Source organism: Protopterus annectens, chromosome 7.part0 (genome assembly GCF_019279795.1).
Source record: "Protopterus annectens isolate FY-2018-M chromosome 7.part0, PAN1.0, whole genome shotgun sequence".
Classification (NCBI taxonomy): domain Eukaryota; kingdom Metazoa; phylum Chordata; order Ceratodontiformes; family Protopteridae; genus Protopterus; species Protopterus annectens.
The window spans coordinates 520,805,547-520,822,019 of record NC_056739.1 but is presented as its reverse complement, the minus strand read 5'-3'; the positions used below and the strand labels follow the sequence as shown (position 1 = coordinate 520,822,019).

General features: G+C 41.1%; 1 protein-coding gene across 1 annotated transcript; it reads right to left on the bottom strand.

Moving 5' to 3' along the window:
• Nucleotides 1-799: 799 nt before the first annotated feature.
• On the bottom strand, nucleotides 800-1,705 carry LOC122806007 (olfactory receptor class A-like protein 1). The gene has a single exon (XM_044076249.1). The coding sequence runs from the start codon at nucleotides 1,703-1,705 to the stop codon at nucleotides 800-802; it is 906 nt and encodes a 301-aa protein (XP_043932184.1).
• Nucleotides 1,706-16,473: the final 14,768 nt, after the last annotated feature.

Here is a 16,473-nt window from a genome sequence, read left to right as displayed (position 1 = left end):
TACATATTTCACTATTTTTAAAGTGTCTCTTTTTTCTTATTCTAATTTCTTAGACATCAAGTCTGTTTAAAAATATATACAGAATCCCTTGTCCTTCAACAAAGGTACTCTATTTCAAGCAACCAAACAAACTGACCAAGAACCTCAGTGTTACTGGTTAAGTGAATTGTTTTCCTACAAATGCCCCTATCTCTCAACCTGCAGACCTAAAAAATAGGAACAAAGGCCCTTGAAAAAGAGAAACATCCAGCTAAAACTTTGTACTCCATAACATTTGAATACCAAATAGTAAACAACTCTCCCTACTTCCAGTGGGATAGTACTCAGAAAAACATGTTCAAAAAACAGAGTTACAAAATGGTGGAAAATATAAATACATTATGAAAAAGATAATGTAATATATGTAAACTTTAAAGAACTATATTGCCAAATTCTACAATAAATGGTCATTTGGCTTTTGCTTCAGAAAATAGGAGATGTAAGAAGTTTGCTCTCCTTTTTTAAATTAATGCTGACACTATTATGCCTGTCATATAGTATGTTTTTTGCACAAAATTAAGCTTCAGAAAATCACATGTGATGAGGGGGATTCAGAAAATAATGTGAAGGAGTAAATAAAACCAGAAAATAGGGACAAGACTACAAATACGCAGAGATGCTAAATCAGGTAAGAAACTAGAATGATCTTCCAAAATAGTGAAAGCTGACAGGTCTTTACATGTCCCATTATTTCACATGTTGATGCTGGCTTAATTAATATAATTCAGGGAAAAGAGGAAACAGTGTCATTATGAGTTGACTATCTCTGTAAACATTTGAAAACATTTTGAATTTTTTTATTTGATACAATGATTAGGATAGGAAAGAAAAAGGTATAGCAAATTGAAAAGAAATGCTGAACATCAGTAACCACAGGATGAATAACTTTTGAAACAGCTATCTGATAAAGCCATATGCTGGTCTCGACTCCAAGGAACAATATATAAATTGTGACTAAGGATACTACAGTTTTAGCTGCCCTAATCTCCACATCACTGTTCTGGTTAGAGTTTCTAATATCATTTACTTGTTTCCTGTGTTGAAACAAAACCAGTAAAATATAGACACTAGCTATAGTCATAAGACCTACCACAATGAGATCACGGCTGAAAAAGAGAAACCCATAAGCATAAAAAAAAACAATACTTGGAACAATGGCAACACAATACCCATAATTAAATACCAACTCTGGACTGGAAGAATTTGTCTGAGGACCTAAAAAAGTGACTCCTTCTATTTCCATTAATGCATACAGCAACCACAGAAAAAAGGTGACATAAAAAATATACTTTGGCACACTTTGTTTTATATGAGCCCATTTTGAAGATGGTGGAATTAGAGTTACACACTGAACACAGCTGAGAACACAAGTTAAACAGAATGCCATGCCTCTTGATATCCATGACAGATAAACTACAATTCTGCAACCAGCATCACTATTTACTCTTGTTCCAAACAACGTAAACATTGCTGCTGGGAGACCTCTGGTAAAAATTAATATTGTATTTGCAAGTGATAAATTCCATAGGATTAGTTCAACAGGTAGCAGCTTATCTACACAGCAAGTGATCCAAGAAAGTGATCCAGTAATGGCCAAGTTTCCAGGAATTCCAACAATATCTATCAGGAAAAACAGAAGTCCCTTAAAGATGGCATATGTTTCCATTATATTTTCTTTCTATTTCTACAAGAAAATGAAAATAAGTTTTCAGAAATTTAGATAATATTGAGATTAATGTACCATTTTCATATCTTTAAGCTATTAGCATGACCTTATTTAAGATCAAATGATATTTCTACACTCAGCTTTTATTAATGTAAAAGCAAATCAGAATGTTAAACAATAATGTAGTACTCAATTCAAAATGCACTCTGTTTGATTTACATGTCATAATGATATGCACCTTTTGTTATTCACTCATCTTTGTATGTGATATAAATAATGTCAATATACACCAGCATTTGATGAAAAAGAGAAATTTTACTGAGAGATAAAAAGAAAAAAATGCAAAAAGGATGTTAACAGCTTCATTTGTTATCACAGACACACTTGGAGCTGGTCAAAAGTCACTCTGTGTTGTGCTATACATGAGTTCTTAAAAGTCAAAGAACTATGTCACATACCCACAATGTATTCAAATACAGAGCAGCATTACATTAACTTTGTGTCTCCTTACCTAAGAAATGAATTCTCTCTAAAGCTACAGAATATGATTATATTATACTACTAATGCACATATTTAATATTCTTGAAATCTTACTGACTGTCCAAGTGCTCTAAAACACTAACACATACTAGACAAGAAATTGTTCATAAAATAGCAGCAATTGAAGCAAGTATTACTTTTACATCAAATTCAATCAAAACTTTTTTATACAAAGAAAAATAACTCAGTCAATTACCTGCTTGCATTATTGACTGCACTCTCAGAAGTGTGGAATTCATGACCACTTCAGGTTGTACAAACAGAACTGGTACCTGTGGAAGGACAGTGGTTTGACAAACAATTTAAATGAGTAGAATTTTGTCCAGTGTTTATTTCCAGAACACTCTGGGCAGAATTTGGTATACTTACATTTGGGTTAATAGTACTTCTGCTGACAGTCGCATTGTGGATTGAGGACTTCCATGCTTGTCTCAGCCAGTGGGCTATGGTAAAGCTTTAGTGGAAAAGGATCAGTCTGAATGGCTAGGGACCTCATTATCCTTGGCTCTTATACCTGTGAATGCCTCTTAGAAATTTAGAATTCACCTGGGACTGCTGAATTTATTTTTGGTTATCTATCAGGCATCATTTTTCTACTGCAATACCAGTTGCCTCCCACTTTTTCTGTCTAAGTTAAGAAACACTGGTCATCTTTTTCTTGGGAATGGGACAGGATGGCAGCTTATTCTCCATCAAAGGATCTCTTGCCAGAGGCACTGGATCCTTGATCATTCTATATTATTAACACATATTGAACAGTTTTTGGTTCAGTTTTAGATTCCAGCACTTGCATGTTAGTTTGTATTTGCCTTAAAAGAGTTAGCTGCTTTTTTATCATACATTGATTTGCTGGAGTCAGTAAAGCACTGGTATTTGTCTAGCAGTTTCTCTGTACTGTCTATTTATTTAATGAATCCTTTTTACATTAATAAGACCATCAGGAAATGGTAGGCTGCATACTAGGTATGTTTTTAATAAAGGTCTCAAATCCATTTTTGAAATCTATTTTGGATTTCCTATGAAGTACAGACTGGAGCACAGCTTTTCTGTCCACATTTTTATTAATGTATATTTAATTTATTTGCTTTTATTTATTTAAGTATTTATTTTGATAGTTCCAGCTTCCTAATAATAGTATGTTGATGTCTTTATCAAACCATATAAACATTCATTGGATTTTTTTTTTCTTTTCCTTTATTTAGTTTTTCATCCACACTATCATGAATCTTATTTCTTCATCTTGTTGCTGAGAGCAAACTTGTAATTCTTGCATTTTTCAAACTGTCCAGTGTAACTTAACTACATTTGATTTGTTTTCATTCCAAGATAAATCATAACAGCTTTATATTCTGCCTTTTTGTATTTTTTTTCACAGTGGACTTTATATTATAAATAGTGTTTTAACTAATTCATCTAATATATCATTAACTGTACTACTGTTAAGCACCCATTCCATAAGGGCACCAAAGCACAACCCCCTACTCCCATGTACATCTTTTAACTAACTGGACTCTCCCAGCAACACAAGTACACTACACCAAATAAAGTATGTTATTTCCTTTGCTTTAGTTCATAGTGTGGAGTAAAGGGGAGAGGAGAATGCATATGTAGCTGCACCATTTGACCTTAGCAGCACAGGTTTCAGCCTTGGGTATGCTATGCATTTCTTCCTTATGCATTTCTAAGTCATTCCTTATCTCTCTCAGGTACACTACTTTCAAATGACAACCAACTTCTCTAAAGCTCAGGTTGAATATCTTCCACTAACAACTGACTCCCGTAGGACAGAGGTATACTACCTTCCACTGACACCTGACAACTGTATGGCTCAGGTATGCTACTTTTCACTGAAACCTGAGTTCTGCAGGGATCAAGTATACTACCTTCCACTGACAACTGACTCCTGTAAGGGTCAGGTATACTACCTTCTCCTGACACCTGACTCCTGTAGGGCTCAGATATACTACCTTTCACTTGACACCTGACTCCCGTAGGGCTCAGGTATACTACCTTCCACTGACACCCGAGTTCTGCAGAGCTCAGGTATACTACCTTCCACTGACAACCGAGTTCTGCAGGGCTCAGGTATACTACCTTCCACTGACATCTGACTTCTGTAGGGCTCAGGTATACTACCTTTCAAAGACACATACCTCCTGTGCTCAGAATGCTTAAACTTTATACTGCCTACCTCTGCTGAATACAATTTCTCTAAATATATATTCTGTTTTCCACAAACATTGCTCTTTCTTAGGACATGAAATGTAGTAGTAGCGGGACTGTGCTCAGACCTCTTCAATCTTGGAATAAGTTGGGTACTGCCTTTTTAATAATACATTGGTTAAGTTTCTAAATGCATTCCTTAAAATGTGTATATTTATATCTAATATGTATATATCTCTATCTATCTATCTATCTATCTATCTATCTATCTATCTATCTATCTATCTATATCAATATTTTTGTCTCTCTCTCTCTCTATATATATATTTATATATATATATATATATATATATATATATATAAAGAGAGAGAAGTAGATATAGCTGGATATATAGATTTAGATATAGTTATATATAGAGAGAAAGATAGTCCCTCAGATTCAGCAAGCCCTGCTCTGTGTGCAGGACTAGTGCAGGAGCTCCAGCAGGCAATATGTCTGTCGTGCGATCCAGGAATAAGCTGTAGGGACATGCATGAGCGCTCCTGCACTAGTCCTGCATGGACTCAGCCCCTGTATGCAAATTACCCCATTTGCAGGAGAAATCCATACAAATAAAGTGAATTTGTGATACAGGAAGCTAGAAGCCAGCCATGCAGGACTACTGTGATCTGCAGAAATGTACTCCACCAGTAACGGAGTACATTTCTGCAAACTACAAAACGAAGCCATAACAGCCCAAAATAAAGGGAGGATATTATGTAGAAAGCATGCCAATGGCCAAGTATAAGGCCATTGGCATGAAACACAGTTGCAAAAATAAAAAATCAACTTTTATTTTTTTTTTTAGCTGAGCTTGGCTGTTTAAGCGTATGGCAGTGGCGCGCAAACAGAATGAGGTAAAAAAAATAAGAAAAAAAAAACAAAATAAGCATTCTAACCAAAATCACTGTTTTGCCATTATACTCAATGGCAGGCAGAAGACAACATAGCCAGTGAATAGTGGTTGCTAATGGAGGAAGCTCAGTGTGGGACCTGTAACTATGCATCAGCAGGCAATTCTATGCAAATGAAGGAAATTATACTGAATCCCAGATTTCCCCTGCATGCTAGTCAGCACCCAACAATGTAAGAGCAGGAATAGTTGGTGCAAGCCTAGGAGTTATCTGACATCATGTGGGGAGGGGGGGGGTGTCAGGCATACTGTAAGCAGATTGGAGCCCTGTGGCACGGGTTTGCCCTTAGCTTAGCAGAGCTAAGCAATGGGGTGTGTCTGAGGCAGCCTAGCACTCTTTACATTGCCTATGTGGGTGTGCACACCACTCACCAGGTTTTAAATGAAAAAAAAAAAGTAAACCAGGAAATAGCAGCTCTGTGCACATTTGAGCACTGTGTTTGTGCGGCATGCCCCCGAGCTTAAACAGGAAGGCAATGAGAAGGGAAAAACAGCAGTAGGAAGGCAGTCTAGGAGAACTAGCATAGCTGGCAGGTGAAATGTATCAGAATCAGCCAATTACACAAGCAGCACACCAGCCCAGCCCAGAACACTACTATAAACTATGCAAACACCTTTCCCTGTGTTTTTTACCATATAATCTACACCACCGGTATATACAAGCGGGGAACTTTTAACAAACAAAATCAACTAAATGATAGGGGCTGCAGCAGCTATCAGACATCAACATGTTGAAGAAGCTCAGGGTGGTGAGGATGGGAATGCTGTCGACCAACCCACAGTTAGGAGATGGAGAAGGGTGTACAGACCCAGGGTAACCTACCAGGGGCTACATGAACTGGAGATAGTGGAGCGCTATAGGGTGGACATGGACCTCCAACAGCAAATAGTTGAGCTGTGCCAGCCATGCCTGATACACAGAACTAACAGAGGGCAACCCATCCCAGTGGATACCAAGGTATATATAGGCCTAGGAATACTAGCCACAGGTACCTCCCAAAGCCCAACTGGGAATATCATGGGGATCTCACATGCATCAGCATCCAGGGTATTTCAGCAGTTCCTAGATGCCATGTCAGCATATGCTAGTTAGCACGTATATTTCCTCAACACTCATGAGGTGTTGGCCATCAATATGCATCTCTTCCACCAAATAGCAGAATATCCTGAGGTGGTGGGTGCTATAGACTGCACGCACATATGCATCAAAGCACTACCTGGTGAGCAGGGTAGGGTCTACATCAATCACAAGGGCTTCCCCTCCATCAACTGCCAGATCATGTGCGATAGCCAGGGCATTATAATGAATGTGTGTGCTGGCTGCCCTGGAACCTATCACGATTCCCACATCTGGCATGTGATGCAGCTGTACCAGAGATTTGCCAATGGGGACATCCCTTATGGTCACCTAGTGGGGGATGCTGGTTATGCACTGAAGCCGTGGCTGATGACACACATCAGAAATGCACACACACCTGAACAAGACCCCCATAATGAGGCAAATGCACAGACCAGAATCATAATAGAGCATGTGTTTGGGATGTTCAAGTCATGGGTCCAGTGCCTGGGCACATTCTGTGGAGCCTTGCAGTACTCACCAGCTTCATGTACCCAAATTGTTATCATATGTGCCATGCTACACAATATGATCCTGCGGAAACAGTCCCCCAGCAATGACAAGGTCTGCATAGGCACAGAGTGACTCAGAGGAGGAAGAAACTGAGCCTGGCCTTGTAGGCAGATGGAGGCATGCCCAGCATGCCCTGGCCTTGGCAAAGAGGCAATGCATAGCACATACACTGACACAGTAGGGACCCAGGGAATGACATCTCTCTCTGACTCACGCATACAGTAAATCGGATGCCAAACATGACACTACCTGTGCTCAACCATGTATAGGGAGTGTACTATGTGCATCCAACATAGGCATCCCTCCAGCACCATTCTCAATACTGGCACATCCACAAGGTTAGTCACTCCTTACCAGTTGTTGATTGGTGTAGTATGTGTTGTTACTTGTATTTATGGTATGGATGTGAGCATGCAAGGGAATCGGGTGGCTGAATTGGATGCCAGCAGATAGTAAACATCCATAGTGGCAGCATGAGATCCATAACAAATACTGGTGTCACCGTAGTAGCCATTACTACACATGGTGACAAAACCCACTGCAGGAAATGTGCTGGGCCACATTTGTGTCCATATGACACACACATGCTAGTCAGAGAGGTTCACATACCCAACAACAGTCTCAGCCAACAGGACAGGTGTAGACAAATGCAAACAAAGGCTGTGCCAAGGTCTCTGAATGATGCCTATGGGTAACCCCCCCCCCCAGGCCTACACAGACAGACTACATCATGTCAGGCAGTGGGATGTTAGTTCTGAATGGCAGGAGGTCCGAAACTGATCTGTAGGTCAATCAAACCTAAGACCTGTCTTACACTCCCATGCCTCTAGTCAGCATGATAGGTTAGAATGCAGAATGGAATGGAGTACCTGACATACCAGCATAGTCATAGCGAACGTGTACATGTGTCAGGTGTGCCCACCAATCCTATGTAGAAATGTAGAAATGGTCAGGTGTGCCCCCCCTAAATCCTGTGTAGAAATGTAGAAATAGTCAGGTGTGCCCCCCCCCAATCTTGTGTAGAAATGTAGTAACAGTCAGGTGTGCCCCCAATCCTGTGTAGAAATGTAGTAACAGTCAAGTGTGCCCCCTCAGTCCTGTGTAGAAATGTAGAAATAGTCACGTGTGTCCCCCCAGCCTGTGTAGAAATGTAGTAACAGTTAATAGTCAGGTTTGCCCCCTCCCCCAATCCTGTGTAGAAATGTAGAAAAACTCAGGTGTGCCCCCCCTCATATCCTATGTAGACATGTAGTAACAGTCAGGTGTGCCCCCTCCCTCAATCCTGTGTAGAAATGTAGAAACAGTCAGGTGTGCCCCCCCAATCCTGTGTAGCAATGTAGAAACAGTCAGGTGTGCCCCCCAATCCTGTGTAGAAATGTAGAAACAGTCAGGTGTGCCCCCCCAATCCTGTGTAGAAATGTAGAAACAGTCAGGTGTGCCCCCCAATCCTGTGTAGAAATGTAGAAACAGTCAGGTGTGTCCCCTCCAATTCTACGTAGAAATGTAGTAACAGTCAGGTGTGCCCCCTCCAATCCTACGTAGAAATGTAGTAACAGTCCAGGTGTCCCCCCGATCCTATTTAGAAATGTAGTAACAGTCTGGTGTGCCCCCCAATCTGATTTAGACATTTAGTAACATGTATGTGTATGTATAATACCAGTGGAGCACAGATGACCAGAGGTGGCCAAGGTAGTAGAATATTTTGTAGGATTTGTACAATATGCAGGCATGTGTGTGTTAGGTTGGTGTGTGTTACATATTGTGTGAGAGTGGTCAGTATGTATGCATGTTAAGGTTTGACCTGGTGGCCATTGCCCGCTACTGCCGATGACAGGGCCAAATCCTCAAAATGGCAGTGCCAAAGACAATTCCCTCGAGTATAACACTTGCTAGCAGTAAGCCATTGTAAATGTATGGTGGTAATATGTGTAGCGATGTGAAAGAGTGACATGGCATGGCTGTTTGGCTATATATACAAGCAGTACACAGGGGAAAGTAACCTAGACATACAGTATATAATTTGTAACTGTGAAATAGACAAACCCTTTGAATTGTACATACAGGTATGCATCACATTATCTGGGCTTGTAGTAGGGAATACCGGTGTTGTCTGACCAAACACTTGAAGATCACTAAGGTAATAGGACTGATGCATTGGGAAACAGCTGATGTACTTGCACATGCCAGCATAACTGGAATGCCCCATGCATATCTGTGAGTAAGATGCAAGTAGTGTCCATAGCACACATGCACCTAGCTCACCCAAACACCACCCACAGGTACCTCTCTAATCATATCCCTGCTGTTGGGAATGGGTACAATATGACCCCAACCTGTATATGGCAATAGCAAAAGAATGCAGCATGCAGTGCAGGTGTCCCATGCAGGTGTGTCCCTAGATGTAGGTAACACCCTGCCAGCATCCCCACCACCTGATCAATACTGATAGAAAGTATTGACATGAACACCTAGCACATCTACTCTGTCATCCCAGGGGAATATACTGTATGGAGGTCTGGGACTGTAGGACTGACAGAATGCAGTGGCTTGCCACAGCTGGCCTGCATCACCACCAAATGGCCTACCAGCCTATGCCAAAAGCTTGTGTCTCACACGTACTGCAAATGCATGTTATGTCATGGATAACCAAATAACAACATAACACACTCCACATAAGCTATATGAAAGCCATGTGGACAAACCACAGTAACATGTCCACCATGCCCTACTGCATGAACTGTGGACCAACACCAAAACACAGCTGTGATGAGGTGATAACCTTAGTGAAAGTATCAGAAAATATATACATAATCCATGGAAGAGGATAGAATAATAGGGGGGTGGGAGCATGAGTAGCATAGAATGTGCAAGGTCTTGCACACAGCTATGTGCACACATGATCCCTGGCTGCAAATGCATAAATTGGTGGCTACAATCCTGCCTGTTTACCACAAAAGGGGTAATTTCCTGACTTATGACCCCTGCCTCTGGATAACCTGTGTGAATCTGTACAGCTGTGAGGTATTGCCACAGCAAGCTAAGGCCATACTGTCATGTCAATGGATGTAGAAGTATGGGATCCTGTGCCAGCACTGTACCAAGGTGCTGAACTGGATACACAGACCCAGCAGCAAGTGTCTGCAACTCCCCTTTCTGAATGGCATAACTTTCCATGAATATGTAGGCATGCGCTTACAGTAGCGGACACAGCTGCATTCACCCTTGTTCCCCAGACTATCACTGTGAGCAAGAATGCCCACCTGACAGTACTTGAGGACATAAAACATCACAGTGTATAACAGTACACATGTCTGAATTTCATTGGTAACACCAGTACCATGTAGCAGAAGTAGCACAGACACAATCACTTACAGTACACACTATCCCTTGCACAGTTTGACCCCATATTGCCAAATTATCTACGGATACCCTGCAGAAACAGATTGCACCCTGTAGGTGTACAACACAAATGTCTGTACTGGAGTACAAACTACCTGGAATGGATCCACACATTCAATACAGAAGGGCATACTGGGCATGCTGACACACTTAGAGAAATGAAGGCAATGTCAGACAACAACATACTGAAAGGTCATACTGGGCATGCTCACACATTTAAACAAATGAAGCCCATGTCTGCAAACAACAGTGGACCATACATATCTGACAGTTGCAGATGTTAGTGCATACATTCCTCTGTATGCACCAGTCATGCTTTTTACACACATTGGATAGGAATATACACATATATCCAAGGACAACACACTATAATATGCCAAAAGTAGACATATATAGATGTGTGAAAGAGAGTGACTGTGACAAAGAGCCATCCATCATGAGGCCTGTCCCACCCAGCACACTTCCAAATAGCTACAACCACATACTGTGTAAATGTCACTCACTGTAGAAAGTAGCCACTTGTATCCATCAGCATTACAGACTATGTGGTGCAAGTACTAGCTGTGCAACATGACTGCACAAGGCAGTAGTCATCTAGCAGCTGTATACATGTACCTGTAGAATATAACCCTGCATGTGCCTGCATGTGGTGTGTCAACCTCTAGATGAATGGGTTATGGCCCATGCACACACACTGCCCTCCCCATAGCCCTACTATGACAAGCCTGCTGTTGTCATCCACTTTGAAATGCACCTTTGGGAATGGAGTAACCCAGTAATCTCTGTGGCACATCCTAAAACTGTGTCATGTTGTTGTGTGATAAACTAATTAGACAGGAGTTCTAATCTCAGAAATGGCAAGTGTGTGTGTATGTGTTTGTGTGTGTGTATGTGTAGGAAGCTAGGGTGCAATGGTTTTTAGGCTAGTCACACTCACTACAATTCAAATGCCCTACTTTGGCAAGTCTGCTGATGTCATTCACTGTGAAATACACCCTTGGGAAAAGTGCAGCCCAGTAGTTACTGTGGTGCATCCTATAATTGTGTAATGCTGTAGTGTGATAAACTAGTTAGATAGGAGTTCTAATCCCAGACATGGCAAGTGTGTGTGTGTGTGTGTGTGTGTGTGTGTGTGTGTGTGTGTGTGTGTGTGTGTGTGTGTGTGTGTGTGTGTGTGTGTGTGTGTGTGTGTATGTGTGTATTTGTGTGTGTTTCTGTCTGTATAGGGAGCAATCCTTTTTAGGCTAGTCGCACATACTATAACTCAAATGCCCCACTTTGGCAAGGCTGCTGATGTCATTCACTGTGAAATACACCTTTGGGAAAGATGTAGCTCAGTAATCTCTGTGGTGTGTCCTAAAACAGCCTAATGCTGTAGTGTGATATAGTACTTTGGTAGGGGTTCTAGTCCCACACATGGCAAGTGTGGATGTTTGTGTGTGTGTTTCTTTGTTTATGTAGGGACAATGCATTGTAGGCTAGTCACACTCACTTCAGATCAAATGCCCTGCTTTGGCAAGGCTGCTGATGTAATTCACTGTGAAATACACCTTTGGGAAATGTGTAGCCCATTAATCTTTGTGGTGCATCTTATAACAGTGCAATGCCATAGTGTAAGATGGTAATTTGTTAGGGGTTCTAGTCCCACACATGGCAAGTGCAGATGTCTGTGTGTGTTTCTTTGTTTGTGTAGGGAGCAATGCATTTTAGGCTAGTCACACTCACTACAGATCAAACACCCTACTTTGGCAAGGCTGCTGATGTCATTCACTGTGAAATATACCTTTGGGGAATGAGTACTCTAATAATCTCTGTGGCGCATCCTATATCTGTGTAAATGCTGTAGTGTAATAAATTAGTTGGGTAGGAGTTCTAATTCCTGACTTGGCAGGTATGTGTGTGTGTGTGTGTGTGTGTGTGTGTGTGTGTGTGTGTGTGTGTGTGTGTGTGTGTGTGTGTGTATACCAACTGGACTCATTCTGTAGCAGGTTTTGCATATTTCTTATATGGTGGCCCTATTATATGTCACAATGTCCACCTTACAAGGATAACTGATGTGAAATAGCTAAGAGGCTGGGGTGGCTATCCTTACCCCTACATGTGACATCAAGGTCTGGCAAACAAAGTTAACAACTCATGTATTACACACAGAACACTCTCAACCCATGTCTCATACACAAACACACTTGCCTAGGCAACAACTGCTATGTTGTAGTACCCTACATACTGCCGACAGATAGAAACCATGGTGTGATTACAGTGGATGGCAAAGGGCATGGTACCCTGTCCATCAGTAAAATAACCATGTACATGCAGACAGTGTGCCCTCACTATGCCCCCCACTGGATGCCTGCACCACCTGTTGTGTCATCAAATTTGACCCAGAATTGACATACCATGCCTTATACACAAGCACAGTCCCTGAGAGAGTGTGGCTGTGTTGATACTGACACCTGTTCATGCAGACAGGCATGTATACTACACCTACCGTATTGTTACCATATCACTGTTGCAGATGTCACTCACCATCACATATACATTTGGAGAGCTCCTCAACATGTAAGCTATGTGGTGCATCCATTAACTGCATAGACATTTGATAGCAATACATAATCAGTCAGGTGTTTGATACCCAGTACTGGTAGGTGGGTGACACAAACATGCTTAGGTTTTACTCTCACACCCCCTCCCTGACTTATCCTTGCCTCTGTCTGCCTCACTCACCCCATCTCTGATGGATGTGGAAAACTACACCTGTTTTGCTTAGGCAGCAGCATGTGTTTTGTAAGTGATGCTCATGATCAGCTGATGGCTTCTGCATGCATTGCAGCCCTCCTCTAGCTGATTGCATGTGGAACAGCTGTGGTAACATTCCCATAGCCAATTGCATGGAAACATACTCCAATATCTAGGAACATCATGCTGGTGTTGGGCCTTTTCATTCACTGTGAGCAGGACCTAGATTTGGTGTTTGGCAAACAGCATCACAGATGGATTGGGGATTTACCTCTAACAACATACACTGTGGAAACAGGTCAACACACAGGAGGGGATGTGCCTGACATGACTACAGAATGTAAGTGTTGCTATTCTGCATTTGCAGTAATGTTGGTTTAACAGGGGGTGTGTGGATATGGCTGGGCTACATGTTTTAATCCCTGTCATGACAGTACAATGTTTCTGAGGAAACCCCCATTTATAGGGTCATCTACAGACTGGGCAGTGTGTGGTGCCTGTTGTTTCTTGTGTTACTCTCAGAGCACATGTCTGTGAGCTGCAGAAGCATAGTGTGAGGATTGCAGTCAGTACATGGTGACAGCCATGAGAGTTACTGACCTCATATCCCTCATAGGACATATGTCACAACAAACCCTGTTACAGCAGTAAATGTATGAGGTTATCACAGTAGCATGTAAATATTGGCCCTGTGTTTGTGCCTCCAGCCACAACTCTGTCAACCTTTGTACATATGTCATGCAGTAAGACGTGCATATATTCTGTACACCATCATCTATTGACATCATATCTGATAAGCCAGTGAGATATCAGACTGCTGCACATGTTATGTATAGTAGGGGTTATATGTGAGGACATAGTCTGGGCATTCTGTGGTTGTGTGTACAGTACTGAGGTCTGTGTATGTATGGTGATTGTTGGCAGTGTGTGTATTGTGAATATGTACCTTGGCCTGTGTAAAGACTGTAGTAGATGTCATTGTTCTTGGTCCTGTTCTATCTGATGTTACATGCTGCTCCTCTGTATAGTACCCTATTGGCTTACATGTATATAGGGCCAAACACACACATGTCCCATACCACAGACAGGCATCGGACAACACTGTGTAGTGGCCCAGTATATGTAGGGTTAGTATGTGAGTGGCACATATGAGGATGGTGTTGATCAGATAGTCCATATACTGTAATATAACACTAACTTACCATATGTGTCTGTGTTCACATTGGTTGTGGTTATGCACTTTCACAGAGGTGTCTTTTACTCTGTGCTATGACATGCCTATAGAGCCTGCTATATATGCAGGTACATGTGTATTCCCACATAAGAAATGTAGGCCAGTGTCGCAGCAGTCTGCCTGTAGCCTGCAGAGTGCTTTGTTGCATGCCTAGCAGCTTAGTGTACTTACCCAGTGTGATGTCATGTCCAGATACTTGCCAGATGTACTGCTGCCAGGCCACCATAGCAGTCATGTATGTCAGACAAAGCAGTGGAATGCTGTACAGATGTATGTCACTAACTAGTGGGCAGTATGTGGCCATGGCACCTCTGTACCAGCGGTTACCATGTGTCAGGACAGACAGAGGTGTGTGAATGCATAACCTATGGGGGCAAATGTATACCAGTATTTACGTGATATACCCATCTACATGGCTGTTAACATTCACATTGTCAGGCTTGGTCCACATGTCTTGCACTAAGGGTTTCTGTGCATATTTCTGGACTGACAAGAGTGTGTCAGACTGTCCACATTTATTGACCATATCTCTGCTGTAGTCCACAGGATCATTACTGTGTTTGCAGTAGTATTGTACTATGATGTCCTTAGGATGTCTGTCAGTAGCCAATGGCGCACATGTTAAAAGCAGATGTGACCTGCCATACACATGTCTGTGAAGACAACCCCTATTACTGTAGCAATAGTCTACATATATTCCTGCAATACATACCTGACATCCCCTTGCACTAATAGGTTGGGAGTATTGGGGCTGAGGTAGGGCTCCACTCCATGTTCAGGACATATGGTGAACATATATGTATATATAATTATCCATATATCTATATAGATATATACACATATACATATCGACATACATAGATGGATATGTATATTTCTACATATATATATATATATATATATATATATATATATATATATATATATATATATATATATATATATATACTCAAATATGTACATATACACAGCAATATCTGTTTACACATATACAGATAGGGATACAAATACACATATACATATGGATATCTACATATATATTGACAGTAATAGGTATAACAGAATAGATATGCATGCACATATAGTTATAGATATCTACATAAATAGACATATCTGTACACATAGGATGTGCATACATATATAGCTATATATATATATATATATATATATATATATATATATATATATATATATATATATATATATGTGTGTGTGTGTGTGTGTGTGTGTGTGTGTGTGTGTGTGTACACATACAAAGTGATCTACAGATGGTCATATATATGTTGCACTATACAGATGTGTATACAGACATATGTATGAATATACATGTGTATGTACATGTAGACATATATCAACCTATTATATGTATATATCCATATTCCTGTCATGTGTAAACTTCACGGTTGTATATGCCCTCCCAGATGTATCTGCTATGTGTACATTATGATAAAACAACATATGTGATGCAACAGTCATATTAATAGCAAGTACTACACAATTGTGGAAGTAAAGGCTAATCAATATGTGTAATGACAGATATATTGGAAAAACAACAGCTGTGTTCACAGTGGTCATGGCATAGTGGTTAAGTGCTGTGCCTACTGTGTACAGAGTCCTGGGCTCAAGACCTGCAAGGGCTGTTCATTTCATTGCTGGGCAGGACAAGAGCTGTCAGATACAGAGTGGTTAAGGGAGTTTTGAGCAGCTTTAAGTGCGTCTGTGCAGGTTTGTGCAAAGCTAAGCTATGGGTAAATGTACAGGCTCTTACACAGTGTAGGCTTCACTTACCAGTGTGCAGATCTGCTTAGCTGTTATATTGGAGCAATTGTGATACCTGCTAAGCATGGCATAGCCCTGATAACCAGTTCACACCACCTAGTTTGATAACATAGCAGGGTAATGACATCTGTAATAAGTTTATGTAATGCCATGTACAATACATGCCCCCATGTGCTGTCATTACAGTAGCAAGGGGTGTGAGTGTCATGTGTGGGACACAGATGTATATGAGGCCTGTATAGCATTATCTGTGTGAATGTGTTACATACAGGGGTAGTAGCCCAGGGTAAGTGCTGTCACACTGGCATGTAGTGTATCATGGTGGTACTGCTG

Excerpts from the sequence above, each read along its gene's own strand:
- LOC122806007 (XM_044076249.1), bottom strand. The coding sequence starts at position 1,705 with ATGGAAACATATGCCATCTTTAAGGGACTTCTGTTTTTCCTGATAGAT.